Source organism: Leucoraja erinacea, chromosome 27 (genome assembly GCF_028641065.1).
Source record: "Leucoraja erinacea ecotype New England chromosome 27, Leri_hhj_1, whole genome shotgun sequence".
Lineage (NCBI taxonomy): Eukaryota > Metazoa > Chordata > Chondrichthyes > Rajiformes > Rajidae > Leucoraja > Leucoraja erinaceus.
Window position 1 is genome coordinate 17,319,232 of NC_073403.1, and position 20,541 is coordinate 17,339,772.

The 20,541-nt window shown below is 43.5% G+C and overlaps 2 protein-coding genes across 2 annotated transcripts in view; one reads left to right on the forward strand and one right to left on the reverse strand.

The window, feature by feature from the left end:
- Window positions 1-2,386: 2,386 nt before the first annotated feature.
- On the reverse strand, window positions 2,387-7,811 carry sost (sclerostin). Its single transcript, XM_055657194.1, has 2 exons — window positions 7,467-7,811; window positions 2,387-4,544 (listed from the first exon to the last, which is right to left on the reverse strand). Exons 1-2 carry the CDS (start codon window positions 7,711-7,713, stop codon window positions 4,129-4,131), a joined length of 663 nt encoding a protein of 220 aa, XP_055513169.1. The 5' UTR covers window positions 7,714-7,811; the 3' UTR covers window positions 2,387-4,128.
- Window positions 7,812-14,488: 6,677 nt separating this feature from the next.
- Window positions 14,489-20,541, forward strand: part of LOC129710299 (ras-related protein Rab-18-like) — a 76,860-nt gene continuing 70,807 nt past the window's right edge. Inside the window, exon 1 of the mRNA XM_055657196.1 lies at window positions 14,489-14,494. Coding sequence (XP_055513171.1) covers window positions 14,489-14,494 — 6 coding nt within the window. The remainder of the gene's footprint in view (window positions 14,495-20,541) is intronic.

Genomic DNA, 20,541 nt, shown 5'->3' on the forward strand with positions numbered 1-20,541 from the left:
GCATCTTGAACGACATTGATAAATGGGTTGAAGGGCCTGTTTCCATGCTATTTGTCTCTGATTCTAGAGGGAATAAAATTATTTTCTTTGCCTAATCTGGTATATATCAGTCTTGCAGCTGTCCTTCTGAAATAATCTAGCAAACCATTTGGTTCTCGGGCAATGCCATAATTTCCAGCATACACATATAATCCATTGCATGAGTATCTCACCTCTGGAGTTCAACTATTTTGTTCATGTTTAGACCAAGGGTGCACTGATTATGAGCTGAGTGGTCTCTGCAGAGCCCAGTTGGAGGTGTACAGGTATGATACATTTGATAATATGTTACTTTGCTGATAATCGAGAATAGACTGGCTGAGCCATGAATGGGCTAGTTAGATAGAACATTCTCGGACAGTACATACTTGGCAGGTTTCCACCAAGTCAGGTACATGATATTAATTTGCAGCCGCACAGAAGCAGCTCAGTTAGAGACACAGATTAACCTGAAGCAAAAATCACCAATGGACAATTTAGGTTTAGCCAGGATGACTATCTCGAGGCATCATTGCCATCTTGATGCGAGAGATGAATTCTGTAGATGGAATGATAGTTACTGCCCTTGATATCAAGGCAATAATTGGTTGAATGGGACATCGCAGAGCCCTGATTAAACAGAAATCAGTGCAAATCATAGAGATGGTGGGGGGTCTGGTCTTTGTTCTTGTCAGGAAATGAAGTAGTTCATACCTGAACCAGAACTAAAGAACTAATCTTCAGGAAGAGATTGTTCAATCAACTACCTTTGGCACTCAAGTAAATTACCATCAACCATCCTTCATCGACTCTATTGACAAGAAGTTTTAACTAGAACAGAAACATAAATACAATAGGTAACAGAGCAGATCAGACACAAAGTAAATGGAGAGGTGAGTGACGCACAGCTAAATGACCCAAAGCATCTCTGTCATCCAGAAGGCTACATTCAGAATGAAAAACTCTACATTTGCCTTAAAATTGCAACACTCAAAAACTGTACCTCTTGGAGGCCAAAGCAGCCCAATTGATTGGCACCATAAACAGTCTTCTCCACACCTCAGTGATCAAGTTCAATTGCAAAAAAAGCAAAGCCAACTCGTCCAACTGATCCATCGTCCCCCAAATGCCAAGATGGGTTCAGAGAAGGCAGTGTATTGGATCGGATAACCAAGGTGAAACTGAAGTTGGAGATGTAGAAGCAGCACCCCCTTTCAATTGCAGAATAGAAGATGGTCGTGAAGCTTGAGGTGCTCTTGCTGCTGCTGTTATGTAGGGCAGGCGTTGCCCACATGGGCAATCACGCAAGCCATACTCCATTTTGTCTGGAGACCTAAAATGGAGCAAGTGTCCGGATCCGATATACAGGTCTCCAGAGAATGAAGGATAGAATGCGCCCAAGATAGACCTCGTCCTAACAGCCAACTTTGTGTGCAGCTGCATTAAGCTGGGCACAGAGCCAGAATACCATGTGTTATTGGAGCTGGAGTTCTGCCTGTCTTTGGTGTTGTAAAGGATAGGACAAGGCATGTTTTTGTAGAATGCTGCATTCAGTTGGACTGTGCCACACCACCAGACCCACACAGAAAAGCTTTTGCAGAGGAGCGGCTTTGCCTATAAACAATCATGCAGCAATCTGCATGGAATGTGTTTTCTCAACCAAAGTGTCAAAGCCCCAAGAACTTTCAAATGAGCAGCAAAACCACACGAAGCTGCAGGGCTGTGCTCATGCCACAAAAAAAGGCCTCAAGATGCATGCTGTGGTCTTTGTCAAGAATCATGATATTGGACTGTGTAGTTGATGTGCTTTTCTAAGTTGTGACAAACATCAACTGCTGCTGGAAGGTCATCCTCAGTTGAAGACATACCTTGCTGTACCCAGAACTGGTCAACCAACCTATGAAAGGGAACTTCCACATCAAATGGTGTAGACTTTCACATTCCAAGGTGCAGGAGTACTTGGTGAGGGAGAATCTGAAGCTTGGAGCAGCCACCACAGAAGTTCTGTGGAGAAAGGTCACAGTCTATGGACCCCCCCTCCACCACTGGACATTGAGGGACTGTTCTATTCCTTCATGGAGCATCTTAAGTATTACACTGAAGAAATGTTTAGGAATTAAACAGTAGTGACATTTTGAGCTATGTTAAATATGGTAAACAAATAATGTGCAGTGATTGCCCACAAAGTCATGTCCCACTTGCATTTTATGAAGAAATCTATGGGAAAGATTATGCTGGGGCATTCTGCAGTCAAGAGTCAGGAGGTTTGTATTCCAGTGTTGATCATTCCAGCATTTTGTCAGGTATTGGCAAAGCGTTGGCCTTAAGCAACTGAGGTCATTAATGACACTTGAAACAATACAAGGAGTTGCTGTTTGTTTTAACTTTTATTTTCATGACATTTAAAAGTCTGCAAGTAAACAATACTTTACATGGCAAGAATAGTTCTCATACATCTGCACATGAAACATGGTGCTTTAAATAATTTAAATGAGAAAAATAAATATGATTCATACTTTAAAAACAATTACTTGCGTCTATGTATTTTGGCCACATTTCATAATTCCATTAGGAGGCTACGTTAGTTTCCAGTACCATTTATTGGACTGTGGAAACTCAACACATTAAACTTCATACAAAATCTCTCAAATACAAGTTCACAAAATAGCCTTGTGTGGATTCACGTCCTATTGTGATATTAAATTAAAGAACTGCGCAGTATAGCGGCTGCGATATTTACAGCAATTTAACATTTATTGTTTCGTATTGCAGATATAAAAAGCAAAGTACAGAAGATGCTAAAAAATATTGTGAGGGGAAAAAAAAAATCACAATTAAAAATAGAATTGTGCTGGTCAAAGATATTTCTACCGTCACCCTGTCATCAATAGGTAACAGGAGCACTTCGGCATCTAGATACTTTTCAAACACTGCTGCACAAATCATTTGGTACAAAATATCTAATATATACAAACTTGAAATGAGTAATAATTTACAAATGGTTCCTGGAAGATTTCCTTTTTCACTTCCATTCTTTACCCCAATCGAGTGTATTTGGGAGGTTTTGTCAGCATTAATGGATCAATAAGATGGCAGGGAAATCTCGGAATGGGATTCGGACTCCTATCACTCTGATTTGCGCATTTAGTATTTAGCACACTTCAGCGGATTCGCTCTGAAATCGCGTCAGCTTTTGGCTGATTGTTATTGCAAACTTGCCAGTGTCCCTTTGAAAGACGGAAAGTAAATTGAATTTGCATTTGTCACTGCTGTTTGTGGACATTGTAAAATGACTGAGGTAAACACATTGAATGATGGAAAAGGCATTTAGACAGCTGGAAACATTAATCTGAAAATCAAAAGTACTGCAGATGCTTGAAATCTGAAACAAAACCAGAAAACGCTGGAGAAACTCAGAATGGTTGACAAAGTTTATCTGCCACGACAATGAGCGACTCATAATGTCAAACCAGTTTCTCTCTCTACGTATGCTTGGTGACCTGACAAGTATTTCCAACATTTTGTGTACCTTATTTCCAACATTTTCTGTTTTTCGAAATTAGGAAGGGCTGGACTCTTTTTTTAAATTTTATTGTCAAAAAAAGTGGTCTGATATTAGTTTAGGGACCCCAATTTACCTTGGTTTTCCTGGAACAGATAGATACCGGCTCAAATGAAGTACAACCTCTTTCAAATGAAAGTTGATCTGTGCCTGTTAATAGTTCCAATATGCATTATACATTAAATATTATCACACAAAAACTATCCTACAGAGTAATATTATAACCTGTTGGAGGAAATATCACTAGCATTTACAAGTTCCCTGTCAAACATGGGTAAGTAGTTTTACAGAGAAATTATGGATTAGTCGCTTTTGTATGGGATATCCTATAATACATTTTGGTCAGGATATATCATTGAATTTGGATATATTTCATCTCAGACCAAGTAGGAAGTGCAATGTTCCCATCTATTTAAGAGAATCATGATTATATGCTAAACAATACACACTTTAGGGTAAGTGCTTTAGAAAATGAACATCATGGACTTTCCATATAGTAAGAAACATTCATAATGTGAAACAATATTACACAGTTATAAAGTTTAATATCAGTCAGAATTATCATGTTGGTTGGTTACCCCTCTATTTTTGGATCGTGCTACCTTCTTGCTTTTTCTCCTCCTGGTTGCTTCCATCTCAAACTGCTTCTTGTCTGACTGGTTATGATGGCGGGAATAGCGTTTGCACTTGCAGGAAGTCACCACTTGGATTTTGTAGGTCCTTGTTTCCCGGTTTTGGCACTCGAGGCGAACCCGTTGGGTGCGGGAGTGGGCAGCGACGCACCGATAGTCAGAGCTCTGGTGCCGGCTCCACCACCTAATGCGCCCAATGGAATTAGGGAGGAGATGAGCTGGCATACACTGACCAGAGCAAACCAACTCCTTGACTGGCTTCACGCTGCGACACATCCCGTCCGATATGTACCTGGTGGATCGCAGCTCTCTGCAACTGAACTCGCCTGCACCTAGAGAGGAAGGGACATGGCAGACCAGTTAATAATACAAGAACACAGCCAACTACATGGAAGACATTGGAATGCATCACACCATTAATAACTCATTAGGGCAATTTCATGCAGACGTTGAAAAACTGAAATTTGTTCAAGTGGCTTTTAGATGGGCACAAAGATATGCAGGGAATGGCAAAATGCAAGGATATTGATCATGTGCAGGCTGCACTGTTCTGTGCAAGCACTAGAAATACTGCACAGCATCTTCAGAGAGAGAAAATTAGTTAGTATTTCACTTAATGACTTTTCACAGAATTGAAGTTATACAACTGAAGACAGGATAACATTTTGATAGTATTGATGTTATTCGGTTGCTCTTTGATTGGAAATCTGCTAAATAAAAAGAAAATCAGCTCAGTACTAAAAATGTTAGGAGCAGGCAATAGGGAAGGCAGCTTCAAATAGGAAATAATCCAAGTTTCCAATTGAAATCACAAAGATTCCAATGCATAGGAAAGAACTGCAGATGCTGGTTTAAATCGAAGGTAGACACCTTCATGACAGGCAGATGGGTGGAATACGTGACAAAGGTTAAAGGTAATAATCAGATGAGGAGGTGGAGGGTGACATTTAGGGAGGGATATGGTGGAAAGGGATGGGGATGGGAGATGAGTGTACAAAGTTGGGGAAGACCAGGGTGATTTGGATGGTGGAAGATGTATGGCACCAAAAAGGGGGGTGTGTTATGTTTTTATTTTTAAATTGGAGAATTCAATGTTCACACCATTGGATTATTTAATGTTAAATAGTTCATTGGACTGTTTTAATATACTTTACTGGTATCCTTACTAAGCTGAAATCCAGCTACATTATAAATTATAATGAGTTACAATTTCAGCCTGTATGACCTTAAAAACAGATGAGCTGTTCAATATAGCTATAGTCGTGCTTTTTTGTGAGGTGTCTCGCCATCTTCGCAAGGGAAATCCACACTAATTCACTCACAAGATAGAGAAATACTGATGTTAGAAGTGTATTTGCGACAGACACGTGTCGGGATTCACTCCCACAGATGCTGCCTGACCCGCCGAGTTCCTCCAGCACTTTGTGTTCTGTTCGAGAATCCGGCATCTGCAGTTCCTCGCGTCACCGCGTTTAACGACATGGCCGTTTCAGATGTCATCAGCAAATACATGAAAATTGTTTCGGTTTTAAAAATATGATAATAGCTACTGGGAAGCAAGACACCAAGCGAAATGTTATACGCCGGGAGACCTGTACAACCTACATATGTGTTTAAAACTCCTAATATATGAGAAATTATTACATTTTTCTGCGCTGTGCTCCTCTATTGATTATTAATATATTGCATTATTATTATATATTTATATTGCGTTATTGCAATAGACCTGTTAAGCTGCAGCAAGTAAGAATTTCATGCTCGCATTGATGGCACTGCGACAATGAAACGCTTTTGATTGTACCTTTGCCTGCCGCTCTATTTACACAGTTGTACTCCTTCAAAAAAAAGGTACGAAACTCTTGTTGTGGATTTTAGTTCAATATTTCCAGGTGAACACTTAATTTACACCCCCAAACCTGATCGCGCCTTGGCATGCCGTGAATCACGGAGACACAAGGCACTGCAGACGCTGGGATCTTGAGCAAAACACTAAACGCTGGAGGAACTTCCAACGGGTCGGGCAGCATCCGTGGAGAGAATGGACAGGCGACGTTGCGGGTCGGGACCCTTCATCGCGAATCCAAACATCCCTCCTCAGATGGTGCCTGACCCGCTGAGTTCCTCCAGCATTTTGTGTTTGAATCCTGAAATTCATCGCACTTCAGATATCTAATTCTATAAAACATCTTGAAATTATGCCCAGGTATATCAACTCATCACCGAACCATCTTAGAGAGTCAAAGCTAAAGAATGAGTATGCATTGGAGATACACGATGGATTGCATGAACACAGTAAAGTACCGGGAATGTGAATAAATGGTGGCGGGGCGCATGTGTGTGTGTTTCCTTGACAGCTATTTAAAATACAATGCATTGAGCAGAATCAACACGCCTTTGCAACGCGTTATTAGTTGTGAGACACAGTTTACGGTGTTGGTTTGACGGTGATTCGGGTGGAGGAGATCGCGGGGCGAGCATGTCAGACGGAAAGGCAAGTAACTGCATTGGACATGAAACAAAAACACGTGTGATAATTCACACAGCAACGTTCTTCACAGGGATGATCCAGATAAAGAGGAGACACAAGGACCTGCAGATACTGGTTTCCAATCATTCTCAGATCATTGACCCGCCGGGTTCCTCCAGCACTTTGGGTCACGATCTCGATAAAAGTTTCCATTTACCAACCAGGACCAACAATGGATAGTGTTAGGAAGGAACCGCAGATAGACACAAAAAGCTGGAGTAACTCAGCGGGACAGGCAGCATCCCTGGATAGGAATGAGTGACGTTTCGGGTCTCGACCCTTCTTCAGATGGGTCCCAGCAATGGATAAGGTCTGACGAAGGGTCCGAACCACAAATGCCATCATCTGTCCATTCCCTCCACAGATGCTGCCTGGTCCGCTGAGTTCCTCTAGCATTTCGTGTTTTGATCGCCATTACAGCATCTTGTGCACCGATTGTGATTCTACTGTTGGGGACTGTAGATGCTGGAATCCTGATCAAAACGCAAAGTGTTGGAGGAACAGACAGCATCGGCGGAGGGAATGGAAAGGTGACATTCCGGGTTCTGACCTTTACTGGGACCCGTCTGAAGAAGGGACATGGAAGATGGACACTAAAAGCTGGAGTAACGCAGCAGGAAAGGCAGCATCTCTGGGTGACGTTTCGGGTCGACCCCACTGGGAATATAATTTTTTTTGTGTGTTTTGACTGATCATTTGCAAAATAACTGCGAGGTTGCGCCCTTACCTCGCACCGCCAACTGCAGACGTCCTCTGCCCCCGAGTTTCGCCTGGTTGGAGCTGTGATTCCTCAGATCGCTGCCAATGTCAGTGTACTCGTGAACGATTTCGGTGGCGTCGTTTTTCAGGGATCTCCATCCTTCAGGGAGGCTCATTCCGCCCCGGACCAACAAGGTACAGAGGCTGGCGACGATCAGGTAGGGCTGGAGGTGCCCCATGTTTAATCCTGACTTTGGACAAACCATCGCCGGCATCCAGCTTTATAAAGGCAGCCCCGACCCCAGCGCCGCTCCACGTCGGGGGAGTACAGTTACGTAGCCTTCCCCCACACCAATCTTCAAGGAGGGGACTGCCCTGCCAATTTGCCGAGAGGCGTGACAAAGTGCAGAGATCCGCAAACTTTCACATGCGCAGGGAAGTAGATTTCATCTTCTCCATATGTCTATCACCAATAACTATCCACACCAGACATCACCTCCCCCTCTCCCTCTCCCTCTCCCTCTCCCTCTGGTAGACGCGTTCTCACACACTTCCATGCAGACAATCGCATTTCTATGTAATATGCACTCATAGACGTCTCCATTCGCTGAGAACTGGGTCAGGGGGTAAATGCTGCCGGGTCCGCTGTGCCTGTTACTGTGTTATTCGTAAATGCAATCCAGTTTTTTCCCTTTCTCAGAGGGTGACACGCACAGCAGAATTTGCAGATACATGTATCCGTTTCTTGCTAAATATTAGATTAACATTCCCTTCATTCTAATTCTCCAATTGATTTTTCACATAGGTATTAAAATAACTTCTGCACGCTAAGAAGTGTATCGCCGTGGAGTTACTCAGCGGGTCAGGCAGCATCTCTGGGGAACAGGTAGAGGCGAAGTTTCAGGTCGAGACCCTTCTTCAGACCTGAAACATCACCTATTCCTTTTTTGCAGAGCAGCTGCCTGACCCGCTGAGTTTACTCCAGCACTTTGTGTCTATATCTTCAGTATGAAACCAGCACCTGCGGTTCCTTCCTGCATTATACGTACATCATTATGGGCTAAATAATTGCAGGATTCAAAGCCGTTTAATCTGAAACAAGAGTCGTGTAATTGTTTGAATTAATCGCAGCCAACGTGGTGGCGTCGTTCATCTGAGGTAAACAACTCGCCCCAAAGAATGCGAGATATTGGGTTTTAATTTCAGTCTCCAGTTCAAGCGTGACTCGGTCACATTGATAAGCGGAGTCGCCAATCCATCCCCTGGGGTTTGGGGCAGCGGTGGGCGGGGGTTACACAGTCCTGCAGCTTCCTTTTCCTCTGCAGAGCCACGTTTCGTTAAATAAACAGTGGTAAAGCCTCGCTGCTTTTAACAACTTCCTGGAATTTTGTTTTGGAATAATTACCACTTGATGATTGCATTTAAATATGCCGCAAAAAAAATTAAATCATGATCATAATGTGAAAATAGGGCACAGGCTTTCCTCTGCACAAAAACCTCAAGCCGTCACAAACCAACATTAAAAAGTGGTTTTGCAGACCAATGTTTCCCTTAAGCTCCCTATTATAGTTCCTCTATCCACTGAACATAGACAATGTCAGCCCACAATGTGCTGAGCATAATGACAGGATAAACTAATCTCACCTGCATGCACCTGATACATATTACCTCCATTTCCAGCATATCCACGTGCCTGTCGAAAAGCCTCTTAAATGCCATGACCATATCTGCTTCTTTCACCTCCCTGAAAGCATATACCAGGCGCCTAAAGGGCATACGCGACCTTTACAAGCGACTGCCGGCAACCGTCATGGGTTGTCGAAATTTTCAACATGTTGAAAATTCAGTCTCCTATTGGTCATGAGAGGTCTCCAAAGAGCTGTAGCATCTTTCTGGTCACCACTGAATTTTCAACACGTTGAAAATTTCGGCTACCTATGACGATTGCCGGCAGTCGCCTGTAAAGGTCGCGTAAGTGGGACAGGCCCTTTACACTGTCTCTGTAAAAAAAAAACTTGTCCCGCTCATCTCTTTTAAACTTTGTCCCATTTAGTTTAAAGCTATGCTCTCTACTCTTTAACAGTTCCGCCCTGGGGGGGAAATATTCTGACTGCCTAGCTGATCACTATTTTATATACTTCTATAAGATCTGCCCAGAATAAAACAATCCAAATTTGGCAAACATCTCATTGTAGTTAATCGCCCCTAATCCAGGCAGCATTCTTATCATATCTTCATCGTAGCATCTTCCGCACCTTCCAAAGCCTCCACATACTCCCTGTAATGAGGTGAACATAACTGCATGTAACGCTCCAAATGTGGCCTGATTAAAGACATCTAGAGCTATATCATAACTTCCTGACTCTTATCCTCAATGCCCTGTCCAATGAGGGTGAGCATACCATGTGCCTTCTTTACCACTAACTACTTTTCTTGCCACTTTCTTTTAGTTTATACTTGAGTTTGGCTTGATTGCATTGATGTATAGTTTTATCTGATTTGATTGTTTAGCATGCAAAACCTCTATTCACAAGACAATAATACACATAACCCTAAACCTCTGTGTGAATAAGTTTCCCTTCAGGTTCCTATTGAAAGCTTTCCCCTTTCATCTTAAATTTATGTTTTTCTTGATTCCTCCATCCTGGGAGAAACTCCCTGTGCATTCACCCTATCAATTCCCCTCATGATTTTGTACACCTCTATTATGCCACCCTTCAGCTTAGAAACATAGAAACAGAAAATAGGTGCCATTCAGCCCTTCGAGCCAGCATCGTCAAGCAATATCAAGCGGTGGAGTTGCTGCCGTACAGCGAATGCAGCGCCGGAGATCCGGGCTCGATTCCGACTACGGGTGCTGTCTGTACGGAGTTTGTACATTTGTACATGACCTGCGTTGGTTTTCTCCGAGATCTTCGGTTTCCTCCCACACTCCAAAGACGTACAGGTTTGTAGGGTAATTGGCTTGGTAAATGTAAACAATGTCCCGAGTGGGTGTAGGATAGTGTTAATGTGCAGCGATCGCTGGTCAGCGCGGGCCCAGTGGGTCGAAGGCGGTGTTTCTGCGCTATATCTAGAAACAAAACTAAAATATGATCATGGCTGATCATCCAAAATCAGTACCCCGTCCCTGCTTTTCCCCCATATCCATTGATTCTATTAGCCCTAAGAGCTATATCTAACTCTCTCTTGAAACCATCCCGTGAATTGGCCTCCACTACCTTCTGTGGCAGAGAATTCCACAGATTCACAACTCTCCAGGTGAAAAAGCTTCCTGCGCTCCAAGAACCTTGCCTGCTCAACATCTCCTTGCCTGCCCACCAGCGGCCTCGGAACAGTTATACCATGTTAAAAGAAACTATTTGCAGCAATAATCTAATGATACTAAAGGAGGCAAGGTGGCACAGCGGTAGAGATTCTGCCTTACCAGGGTTCGATCCCGACCAAGGGTGCTGTCTGTAAGGAGCTTGTACATTCTCCCTGCGACTCGGTGGGCCGAAGGACATGTCTCCATGCTGTATCTCTAAACTAAACTAAACTGAACTATTCAGGTAACTTTCTCCGGTGTAGATCATAGGACACATATGGTAATACCAGACAAATCATTGTGACCCATGCCATGTAATGAAGGGGTGACATCATATTCTCTGACCCACGCCAAATTGTTTAGCAGAGGTAACACAGTATAAACCAACACGGGTGAAGGCAGACATGGGTGAAATTATTATGGGCAACAAGGAAATGGCAGAAGAGTTGAATAGGTACTTCGGATCTGTCTTCACTAAGGAAGACACAAACAATCTCCCAGATGTACTGGAAGGCAGAGGATCTAAGGGGGTAGAGAAACTGAAATAAATTTTCATTAGGCGAGAAATAGTATTGGGTAGGCTAATGGGACTGAAGGATGATAAATCCCCTGGGCCTGATGGTCTGCATCCCAGGGTCCTCGGGGAGGTGGCTCTAGAAAGAGTCGACGCACTGGTGATCATTTTCCAATGTTCTATAGATTCAGGATCAGTTCCTGTGGATTGGAGGATAGCTAATGTTATCCCACTTTTCAAGAAAGGAACAAGAGAGAAAACGGGGAATTACAGACCAGTTAGCCTGACTTCGATGGTGGGAAAGATGCTGGAGTCAATTATTAAAGAGGTAATAATGGGGCAGTTGGATAGCAGTAAAAGGATTAGTCCAAGTCAATATGGATTTATGAAAGGGAAATCATGCTTGACTAATCTTCTGGAATTTTTTGAGGATGTGACAAATAAAATGGATGAAGGGGTGCCAGTGGGTGTAGTGTATCTAGACTTTCAGAAATCCTTTTCAGAAAGTTGTGAATTTATGGAATTCCCTGCCACAGAGGGCTGTGGAGTCCAAATCACTGGATGGATTTAAGAGAGAGTTAGATAGAGCTCTAGGGGCTAGTGGAGTCAAGTGATATGGGGAGAAGGCAGGCACGGGTTATTGATAGGGGACGATCAGCCATGATCACAATGAATGGCGGTGCTGACTCGAAGGGCCGAATGGCCACCTCCTGCACCTATTTTCTATGTTTCTATGTTAGTTAGTTAGTTAGTTGGGCTCCATCAAGGTTGGATCAGGTAGGCAGGTGGTCTGGTATTCTCTCACTCTCTCCCACTGTCTCACAACCTCTCTCACTTTCTCTCATTCTCCCTCCTTCTCTCACTCTATCTCAGACTCTGGAGAATTATCTCTAGAGAACTTGGATGGACTTGACTTCATTTGGAATCACTGCAATCTTGTACTTGATTCTTGGAGCCACGTTATACCTCCTTTCTTTTTTTATTTTCAAATACATTCAACCCAATCTCCAAGCAATGGTTCAATGGTTGCATGGTACTTTATTTGTCACATGTATTGAGATGCGGTGAAATTATTTTTTGTATACAGTTCAGTACAAATATCACAATGTTAAAGGGGCTATCTGATGGCGCAGCGGTAGAGTTGCTGCCTTACAGCGCTTGCAACGCCAGAGACGAGGATTCAACCCCGACTACCAGTGCTGTCTGTGCGGAGTTTGTATGTTCTCCCTGTGACCACGTGGGTTTTCTCCGAGATCTTCGGATTCCTCCCCCGCTCAAAAGACGTACAAGCTTGTAGGTTAATTGGCTTTGTATAAATGTAAATTGTCCCTAGTACGTGTGTGATAGTGTTAATATGCGGGGATCGCTGGTCGGCGCGGCCTGTTTCAGCGCTGTATCTCCAAACTAAATTAAAGTAAAGTAAACTAAACTAAACTAAAAGCACTCAGACACATCTTAGATAAGCATCTCGGATTCAGTACAGGTGCATCGTAGCTGTACACTGAGACAGTCTCAGGAAGGCCCATTAACCGTTGCAGGGTTGGTCTGGCCAAGCATGGTAGTTGGTGTCCTCCACCGCTGCTCTGTGACACTGCCGGCCAGGGAACCATCTCGGGATGTTGGAGCATGGCAGTTTACTAAACTAAAAGCATGTAATCCACCAAGTGTTTGATTTTTTTTCATGTATTATATATTATCTGTGTTTTGTGCTCACAGATCTTTTATGCTGCTGCAAGTAAGATATCATCATCTCGGGAGCCGGTCCCGCACAATCCGAGCCACCTTTCCTCGACACCCTTCATCTCCCTCCGAGACGCAGGGAGGCGTCTCCTGTGCGGGCTCCTCCTCCACACCCTGCACTTCCTCGCCCTGGTGCACCACATGGACACAAAATGGCAGTCGGAAGGGGCGGAAAACCGGGGGGGGGGGCCAGGGGGGACACGTCCTCTCCATATTTTGATAGCGAGTTCCGTGCCTGGTGGACCGTGTTGCCTTTTGGTCGCGAGAGCGCCCCCCATTGGGGGTCCCTCTACGCAGGTATTCTGCCCCTCTACATCAGGGACCTGGGGTGGATTGTACTGCACTGAGGAGTCCCTTGTAACCTGTTTCTTTCGCGGTTTACGGACTTGCCAGCCGCCTGCCACTTTTCCGGATCTGGAAGAGTCTGTATTCCACATGTACATGGAGTGTGTGAAGTTCCAATATCTAAATATCTTGTGGCTAAAGGGATCAAGGGGTATGTAGAGAAGGCAGGTACAGGATACTGAGTTGGATGATTAGCCATGATCATATTGAATGGCGGTGCAGGCTCGAAGGGCCGAATGGCCTACTCCTGCACCTATTTTCTATGTTTCTATGTTTCTAAAGGGGCTGCTCCTTGCCTTCTGGCTGCACTTCACACCCACCATCTTCATCTTTGGGCACCCTGGGCGTAGGGGAGAGGCTGGAGCTAAAGATGTCCTGGTTGGGTTGCTCCTGGGCCTGGCCAAGCTGGCAATCTGCGAGTCATGGCACCAGGCAGAAGAGGGCTCTGCCCGAGCCAGCTGCCTAACCCTATTTCCGGAGTTACGTCCATGCCTGGGTAGTGCTACAAAGGGACTACGCGCTGCCCACGGGTGCCCTGGGGGATTTCTGGGACAGCTGGGCACCTAAAGGGGTAGAATGTGCCCTCAATAAAGATGGTGATATAGTTGTATAATTAGTATATTTGTTTGACTTGACTTGGGATTTAAAAAAAATTATTTCGTACTGTAAATATTATTGTAAATAATCTATTAAATTATTTTTGGTTGAAAAAAAAGTAAAGGGGCTGTCCCACTTGGACGACCTAATTGGCGAGTTTAGAAGAGTTTAGGAGAGTTTGAAAAAATGTCAGGTTGAAGACCTCCTTCGACTATGTAGAAAACCTCCTTCAACCTCCTTCGACTATGTTGAAGATTGGATTTGACTAGCTACATCTACGACTAACTTTGGAAAAATTGGACACCGAATAGTGGACAGTGAAGACGATCTCCTTCGATCTCCTTCGACCTCCCTTCGACTATGATGAAGACTATCTCCGACTACCTTCGACTACCTTAGACTACCCTCGATTACCTATGACTAACATGCCAACCTACTACGACCTACTACGACTAAATCTACGCGTAAAAAAGTATCGATTTTTCCATGGCGACCTTTTTTTACTCACGAGCATTTTTCAACATGACCTAGCTGAGGCCTCGAGTACATGGGGACTACTCTCGAGCATGAAGAGAGTTACAAAGACCTCCACCGACCTAGTGTCGACCATGCTGCGAGTATGAGTCGAGGGCAAACTCGCCAGAACTCGCTGATTAGGTCGCCCAAGTGGGACAGGCCCTTAAGAATATCATTGTTCCGTTGTCAGTATAATTGACAATGAAACACTTTTGACTCCAGATTCTTCAGTTACCGTCATCAAGGTGTGAAATCTATATGTGTTAATGTTCCGTTATTCCACAGCAAACCCTTGGTCTCCAATCATTCCTTCACCTATTTATCTTCGCTCATCACAATATCTGGTGATCGTTACTAAAGAGGTCGTGCAAATAAACAAAAAGATTAAAGCTAATCTTAAAACATTGTTTGATTGGATAAAATGAAAATGGAGTCAATCCAGGCTCAAATACACTGACTATCTTGAATAAATATAAATGGACTGAAAGTGGTAAGTCAAATGTCACTAATTAACTCACATTTCAGGCAAGTCCATTGATAATATTAAATATTTACACACTTGAGATGCAAGGAGGTTATAGCCCATCTAGCTTCAAATCTGAGAATGACTGAAAATGTGAATAGAATATGAATGTCCATTTTGGTTGTCAACTTCATTTTGTTGGCCATGTCAGGCATTAATTCTACAATAGTCAACGTTCACACATGGTCACAAAATATGGTCATTTTCGTAAGAACCTTGTCCAGCTTTGGTAGTTTTATTTTCCTTTTATTTAAAGTTGGAAAGGATTGTTTTTAAAATGCACGCACACCATAACAAGAATCTGCTGCCAAATAGGCTGCGTGAGATTAAAATTTATTGAAAATCAGCAAAGTTTTAAGACACATTATAAGTAGAGATGCTGTACATTTTCACCACTAAAGGATAGCAAAATAACAAATGTGTTTAGATCAGTGTACCACTGACCCAGGGAATCAGGAGGTTCTGGATTATATTTCCAATCAGCGCTGTACTAATTCATTTCAGCTGAGATAACATATATCCGAGTTGGCCTCAGCATCTCCCATCAAGGAACACCACAACCAGCCAGTGTTTCTGCTCCTGATTGCTATCCAGTGATGCTTGCTGGATTCCAGTCCGTATCTCAGTGGATGAAACATTTCATTCTTGGCATCCAACTTCTTCAAGTTAAACATATTTCCAATGTTCATCTTCTCAGCTCTCACTGGAAATATATACACTCAGATCAAGTCCTGACTCTCTGCCAGGTCCTGTGGAACTGTAGAGTATTGTGAGCCAGTGACTGCCAAATACAGCGGAGAATCTCAATGCATTAAGACTTTGTGAACTTACATAAAGTGTCTCTTAAGAACAAAGCCAACTGAGCTGAGGGATATAACAACATGCTCTGTCCTGTAAAAAGCTCCGAAGTATGATGAAGCAATATATTCAGCAACTTGCACTGGGCCATTGCATACAGCTCTGGGAATCCAATAACTCTAATGTTGTAAACTTTACGATGAGCTCAGAAGAACTGTCCATCTTCCCTATACAAACCCTGGGAGAATATCATCACCTCTTCCAGCCTCTATACCATGAGCTGCAAGTACCTTCAGGATCTTGGCTCCGATCTGCCTATGATATCAATCAACACTGCATCAGCATGCATTTGAATGTGAAAATACATCCAAGCTGCTAAACAATAGTACTTTAAAATTGATTCTGAGGCCAAAGAGAGTCAGAACCTTTTCCCCAGGGTGGAAATGTTAAAGACTAGTGAGCATAGCTTTAAGGCAAGTGGGGCAAAGTTTAAAGGGCATGTGTGGGGCAATGGAAGTGGTGGGTGCCTAAAATGCACTGCCTAGGTTGGCGGTGGAGGCAGATATGATAGTGGTATTTATGCGACATGGATATGGAGGGAATAGAGGAATTATGGATCATGTGCAGGCAGCTGAGATTCATTTAGTTTGACATTATGTTCGGCATCATGTTCCTACGCTGTACTGTCCCGTGCTCCATGAATATTTATTAGAAAACAAGGCGAAGCTAGGCAGATAAAGAGTAGAGACCAGTGATGAAGTAACAGAACGGTAGAGTCTCCAATTCAAGATTTGGTGCATGTTGGGAAAGGCGCGGCAGAGTTTCGGAGTGGAGAGAGGTTTATACACGAAAACAATGAAATGGCTGCACCTGGGTGTGGCCACAGAAAAGTGGAGGCTATTGAATGCGGGTGCAGAGAAGCAGAGCAGAACAATGTCATGTTGAAATGGTGGAAGCAGGTAGATTTCATGCCAGTGAAGATGTGGACTCAGATGATCAGCTCAGCATCCGGCAGAGAGCTGAAGTAATGACTGGTTGGTTTGACTCAAACAATCAGGGTCAGTGGAGTCAAGAGTAAATTATAACTTCTGTCTTTCTTATATTTAACAACGGGCATTTGCAGATCAGGACAAGACAACAGCAGTGGAAGAGTTAGGAAACACGTGATGAGTTGTGCAACATGAATGCAAAGATAGAAGTGAACCCACTCAGGGTAACAGTGGGGGAGGACAAGGTGATCTCAGGTGGGTCCTAAGGAGGCTCCAGGGCTAATAGATCAGACAAGTGCAATATAAGCTGTCCCTAGACAAAACAATAGAGACAAAATGCTGGAGTAACTCAGTAGATCAGGCAGCATCACTGGAGAAAGTGGATAGGTAACGTTCTGGGTCGGGATCATTCTTCTCTAGTCATGCTGTGGCACAACGTGGATGCACGTCACAATCTGCATTGTGGTTTTGAAGTAGAGATGGTCAAGAACTTCAAGTTCCTCAGCATACATGTCACCTACAATTTTCCCTGGACTAAACACATTGAAACTGTGGCCAAGAAAGCTCTATATCCTCCTAAGTCGAAGGTTGTTCGGCATATCTCTGACCATAGCAAGTATCCTCTCGGGATGCACCACAGCTTGGTTTAGGAACAGCTCTGCCCAAGACCACATGAAATTGCAAAGAGTTGTAGATGTAGCCCAGTCCATCACACAGACCAGACTCCCCGCCATTGATTCCGTCTACACTTCATGCTGCAACCAACATTATCAAACACTTTTTTCACCTCAGTCATTTCCACTTTCTCATTCTCCAATCGGGCATAAGATACAAAAGCCTCATAGCATGCAACACCAGACTTAGGAACAGCTTCTTTGCTCCTGTTATCAGAACATCAAACAGCACTCCCATTTGTTAGTGTATTGACCAGGAATCCCAATCAATCTCATTGCAGATACTGGACATTTTCTGTGTAACTATAATGCTGCAACTATATAACACTAAATGATGTAATTGTACTTGTGTATATTCATGATCTGATTTGCTGGAAAGCACACAAACTACGTGTGCTGTCTGTGTGGAGTTTGTACATTCCCTCCGTGACTGCGTGGGTTTTCTCCGAGATCTTCGGTTTCCTCCCACACTCCATAAAAAGTACCAATTGTAGGTTAATTGGCTTGGTGTAAGTGTGAATTGTCCCTAGTGCCCTAGTGTGTGTGGGATGGTGTGAATGTGCGGAGATTGCTGGTCGGTGCGGACTCGGAGAGCCAAAGGGCCTTTCTCTGCAATAAACTAAAAACAAATGTTTTCACTGTAGCCCAGTACACGGGACAATAATAAACCAATACCATAGGAATTAAAAGAGTAAATGTGGAACCAAAGTGGATAGTGAAGGTATAGGCTCAATAATCACACAGGATACCATTTGTGACGGGTTCAAATCATTCCTGGACTCTGTCAAATATGGAAATCCGACAGAGATTCAGGCTTATAATTGTAAAGACCAGTGGATGTGTGTTTTGGAGTAGAGAAGATAGTTAAGGACATCAGCACTGATTTTCCATTTGATTTATTACTTTCGCCTCGGGTTTTATTTTCTGTCATTCTTTTCTGTCTCATTCCATTTCAGAATGACATGCCAGCAACAAAACCATGATTGAATGGCGTAGTAGACATGATGGGCCGAATGGGCTAACTCTGCTCCTAGAACTTGTGAACTTAAGAACGTTGAAAAAAGTTCTCCATGTGAAAAATAAAATGCCATGAGATATTTCATGCAAGGAATTTGCAGAAAGCCACAATCTGTCTCTTCCAGCAGCCTGTCAGTGAAAAGGCAGACAACACTGCCCTCCGGTGCCCAGTAATATGTTTAAAATATAAAAACGAGGAACTGCAAATGCTGGAATCTTGCTTAGAACACAAAAGCACTGAAGTAAGTCAGAGGGTCAGGCAGCATCTCTGGAGTACGGGGATAGAGTCATAGAATCATGCAGCATGGAAACAACCCCACCATGCCCAAGTTGACCAAGATACCTCATCTACACTATTCCCATGCACCCACACCAGGTCCATATCACTCTAAACCTTTCCCATCCTAATGTCTTTTAAATGTTGTTATAGACAGGCATTATTTTGGGTTGGGACCTTTCTTCAGACTATGAAACATTGTCAGCGTCTCCATTCTCTCCAGAGATGTTGCCTGACCTGCTCAGGTACTCCAGGCTTTGTGTTTGACGCAACATATTTAAAATACATACCACTTGACCTGAGACGCAGGATATAGACATGAAGATTGCATCACGTGGTAGGGCCTGAGTCCAAATGGATCTGTCTACATGTGTTGGATTTAGGTTGGGGTCAAACTTTTTTTCAAAATCCTAAATCCTTGTGAGTGATGTAATTTCCCTGGAGAGAGAGCAACGACTTACAAAATCTTGCCTAGTCTAGAAACTCGTAGCAATGAGAAAAGATTGGATAAATTAGGATCATTTTCTTTGGAACAAAGGAAACTGAGGGGAGGCTTAACTGGGATGCCTGAAACTACAACGGGCTGAAATAGAGCAAATGAAGAACTTACTCAGAAGACAGACACAAAAAGCTGGAGTAAAGGGCCTGTCCCATTGTACGCGGTAATTCTAGAGTTCCCCCGAGTTTTCCCAGATTTGCGCGGAGAATGTCCGTAGCGGGTCCGTTTGAATTTGTGGATGTCTCATAGCGGCTCGTACGAGTGAAAAGTAACCATTTTTTTCATCACAAGTATTTTTTTACTCGTGGACATTTTTCAGTGTTGGAAAAACGTCACGAGTTTACGGATTTCCTGAGAACCTACTGTTACTCGTACGAGCCGCTACGAGACATCCACGAGCTCCTGCTAACCCGCTACGGACATTCTCCGAGTTCGAATCAGGGGAAAACTCGGGAGAACTCTTGAATGACCTTGTACAGTGGGACAGGCCCTTACCTCATCACATCAGGCAACATAGAAACATAGAAAATAGGTGCAGGAATAGACCATTCAGCCCTTCGAGCCAGCACCGCCATTCAATGTGATCATGGCTGATCAATTAAAATCAGTACCCCGTTCCTGCTTCTTCCCCATATCACTTGATTCCGTTAGCCCTAACAGCTAAATCTTAGAGCATCTCTGGAGGAAAGGAATAGGTGACTTTTTGGGTCAATGCCCTTCTTCAGGTCTGATTGAATCTGAAGGTCTGAAGACCCAGGAAGTTCAAAAGAAGGGTGTCGATCCAAAAAAAGTCACCTATTCCTTTCCTCCAGATATGCTGCCTGACCCAGTTGAGTTACTCCAGCCTTTTGTGTCTGTCTTTGCTTTAAACCAGCATCTGCAGTTCTTCCCTACACTAAGAACTTACTCACCTTGGTAGAGCAGCCAAGAAGCAGGAGGCATCAATTTATTGTAATCGGCAGGAAGATGAGACGACAGATCAGAATAAAATATATCAATCAAATTATGGCAGTGATGTTGGGTTAGTTGTGTGAACCTGGTGTTAGTGGTAGAAACCTTCTCATGATCAATGAAGATGGGCAAATAACGTGGACAGGTTGGGCTGAAGGGCTCACTTCAAAGACCCTATGGAAATCATACTTCAATGTGTATTTGAAGAGTAGTGACCTGCAACCCTGAATCCAGTGTAAGAAAGAGGGGTTAGACTGGGTTTTTTCCCCCCTCCATTTAGCATAGACCCAATGGGCTGAATGGCCTTCTTAATGTGTCACGATGATGTTTATTGACTCCATGAATTGCTCAGGTTG

Bases quoted from the DNA above. Each gene is read 5' to 3' on its own strand.
- sost (XM_055657194.1), bottom strand. From the start codon at position 7,713: ATGCCGGCGATGGTTTGTCCAAAGTCAGGATTAAACATGGGGCACCTC. The intron at 4,545-7,466 runs GTAAGGGCGCAA...CTTCCTCTCTAG, and splicing joins TCTGCAGTTGGCGGTGCGAG to GTGCAGGCGAGTTCAGTTGC.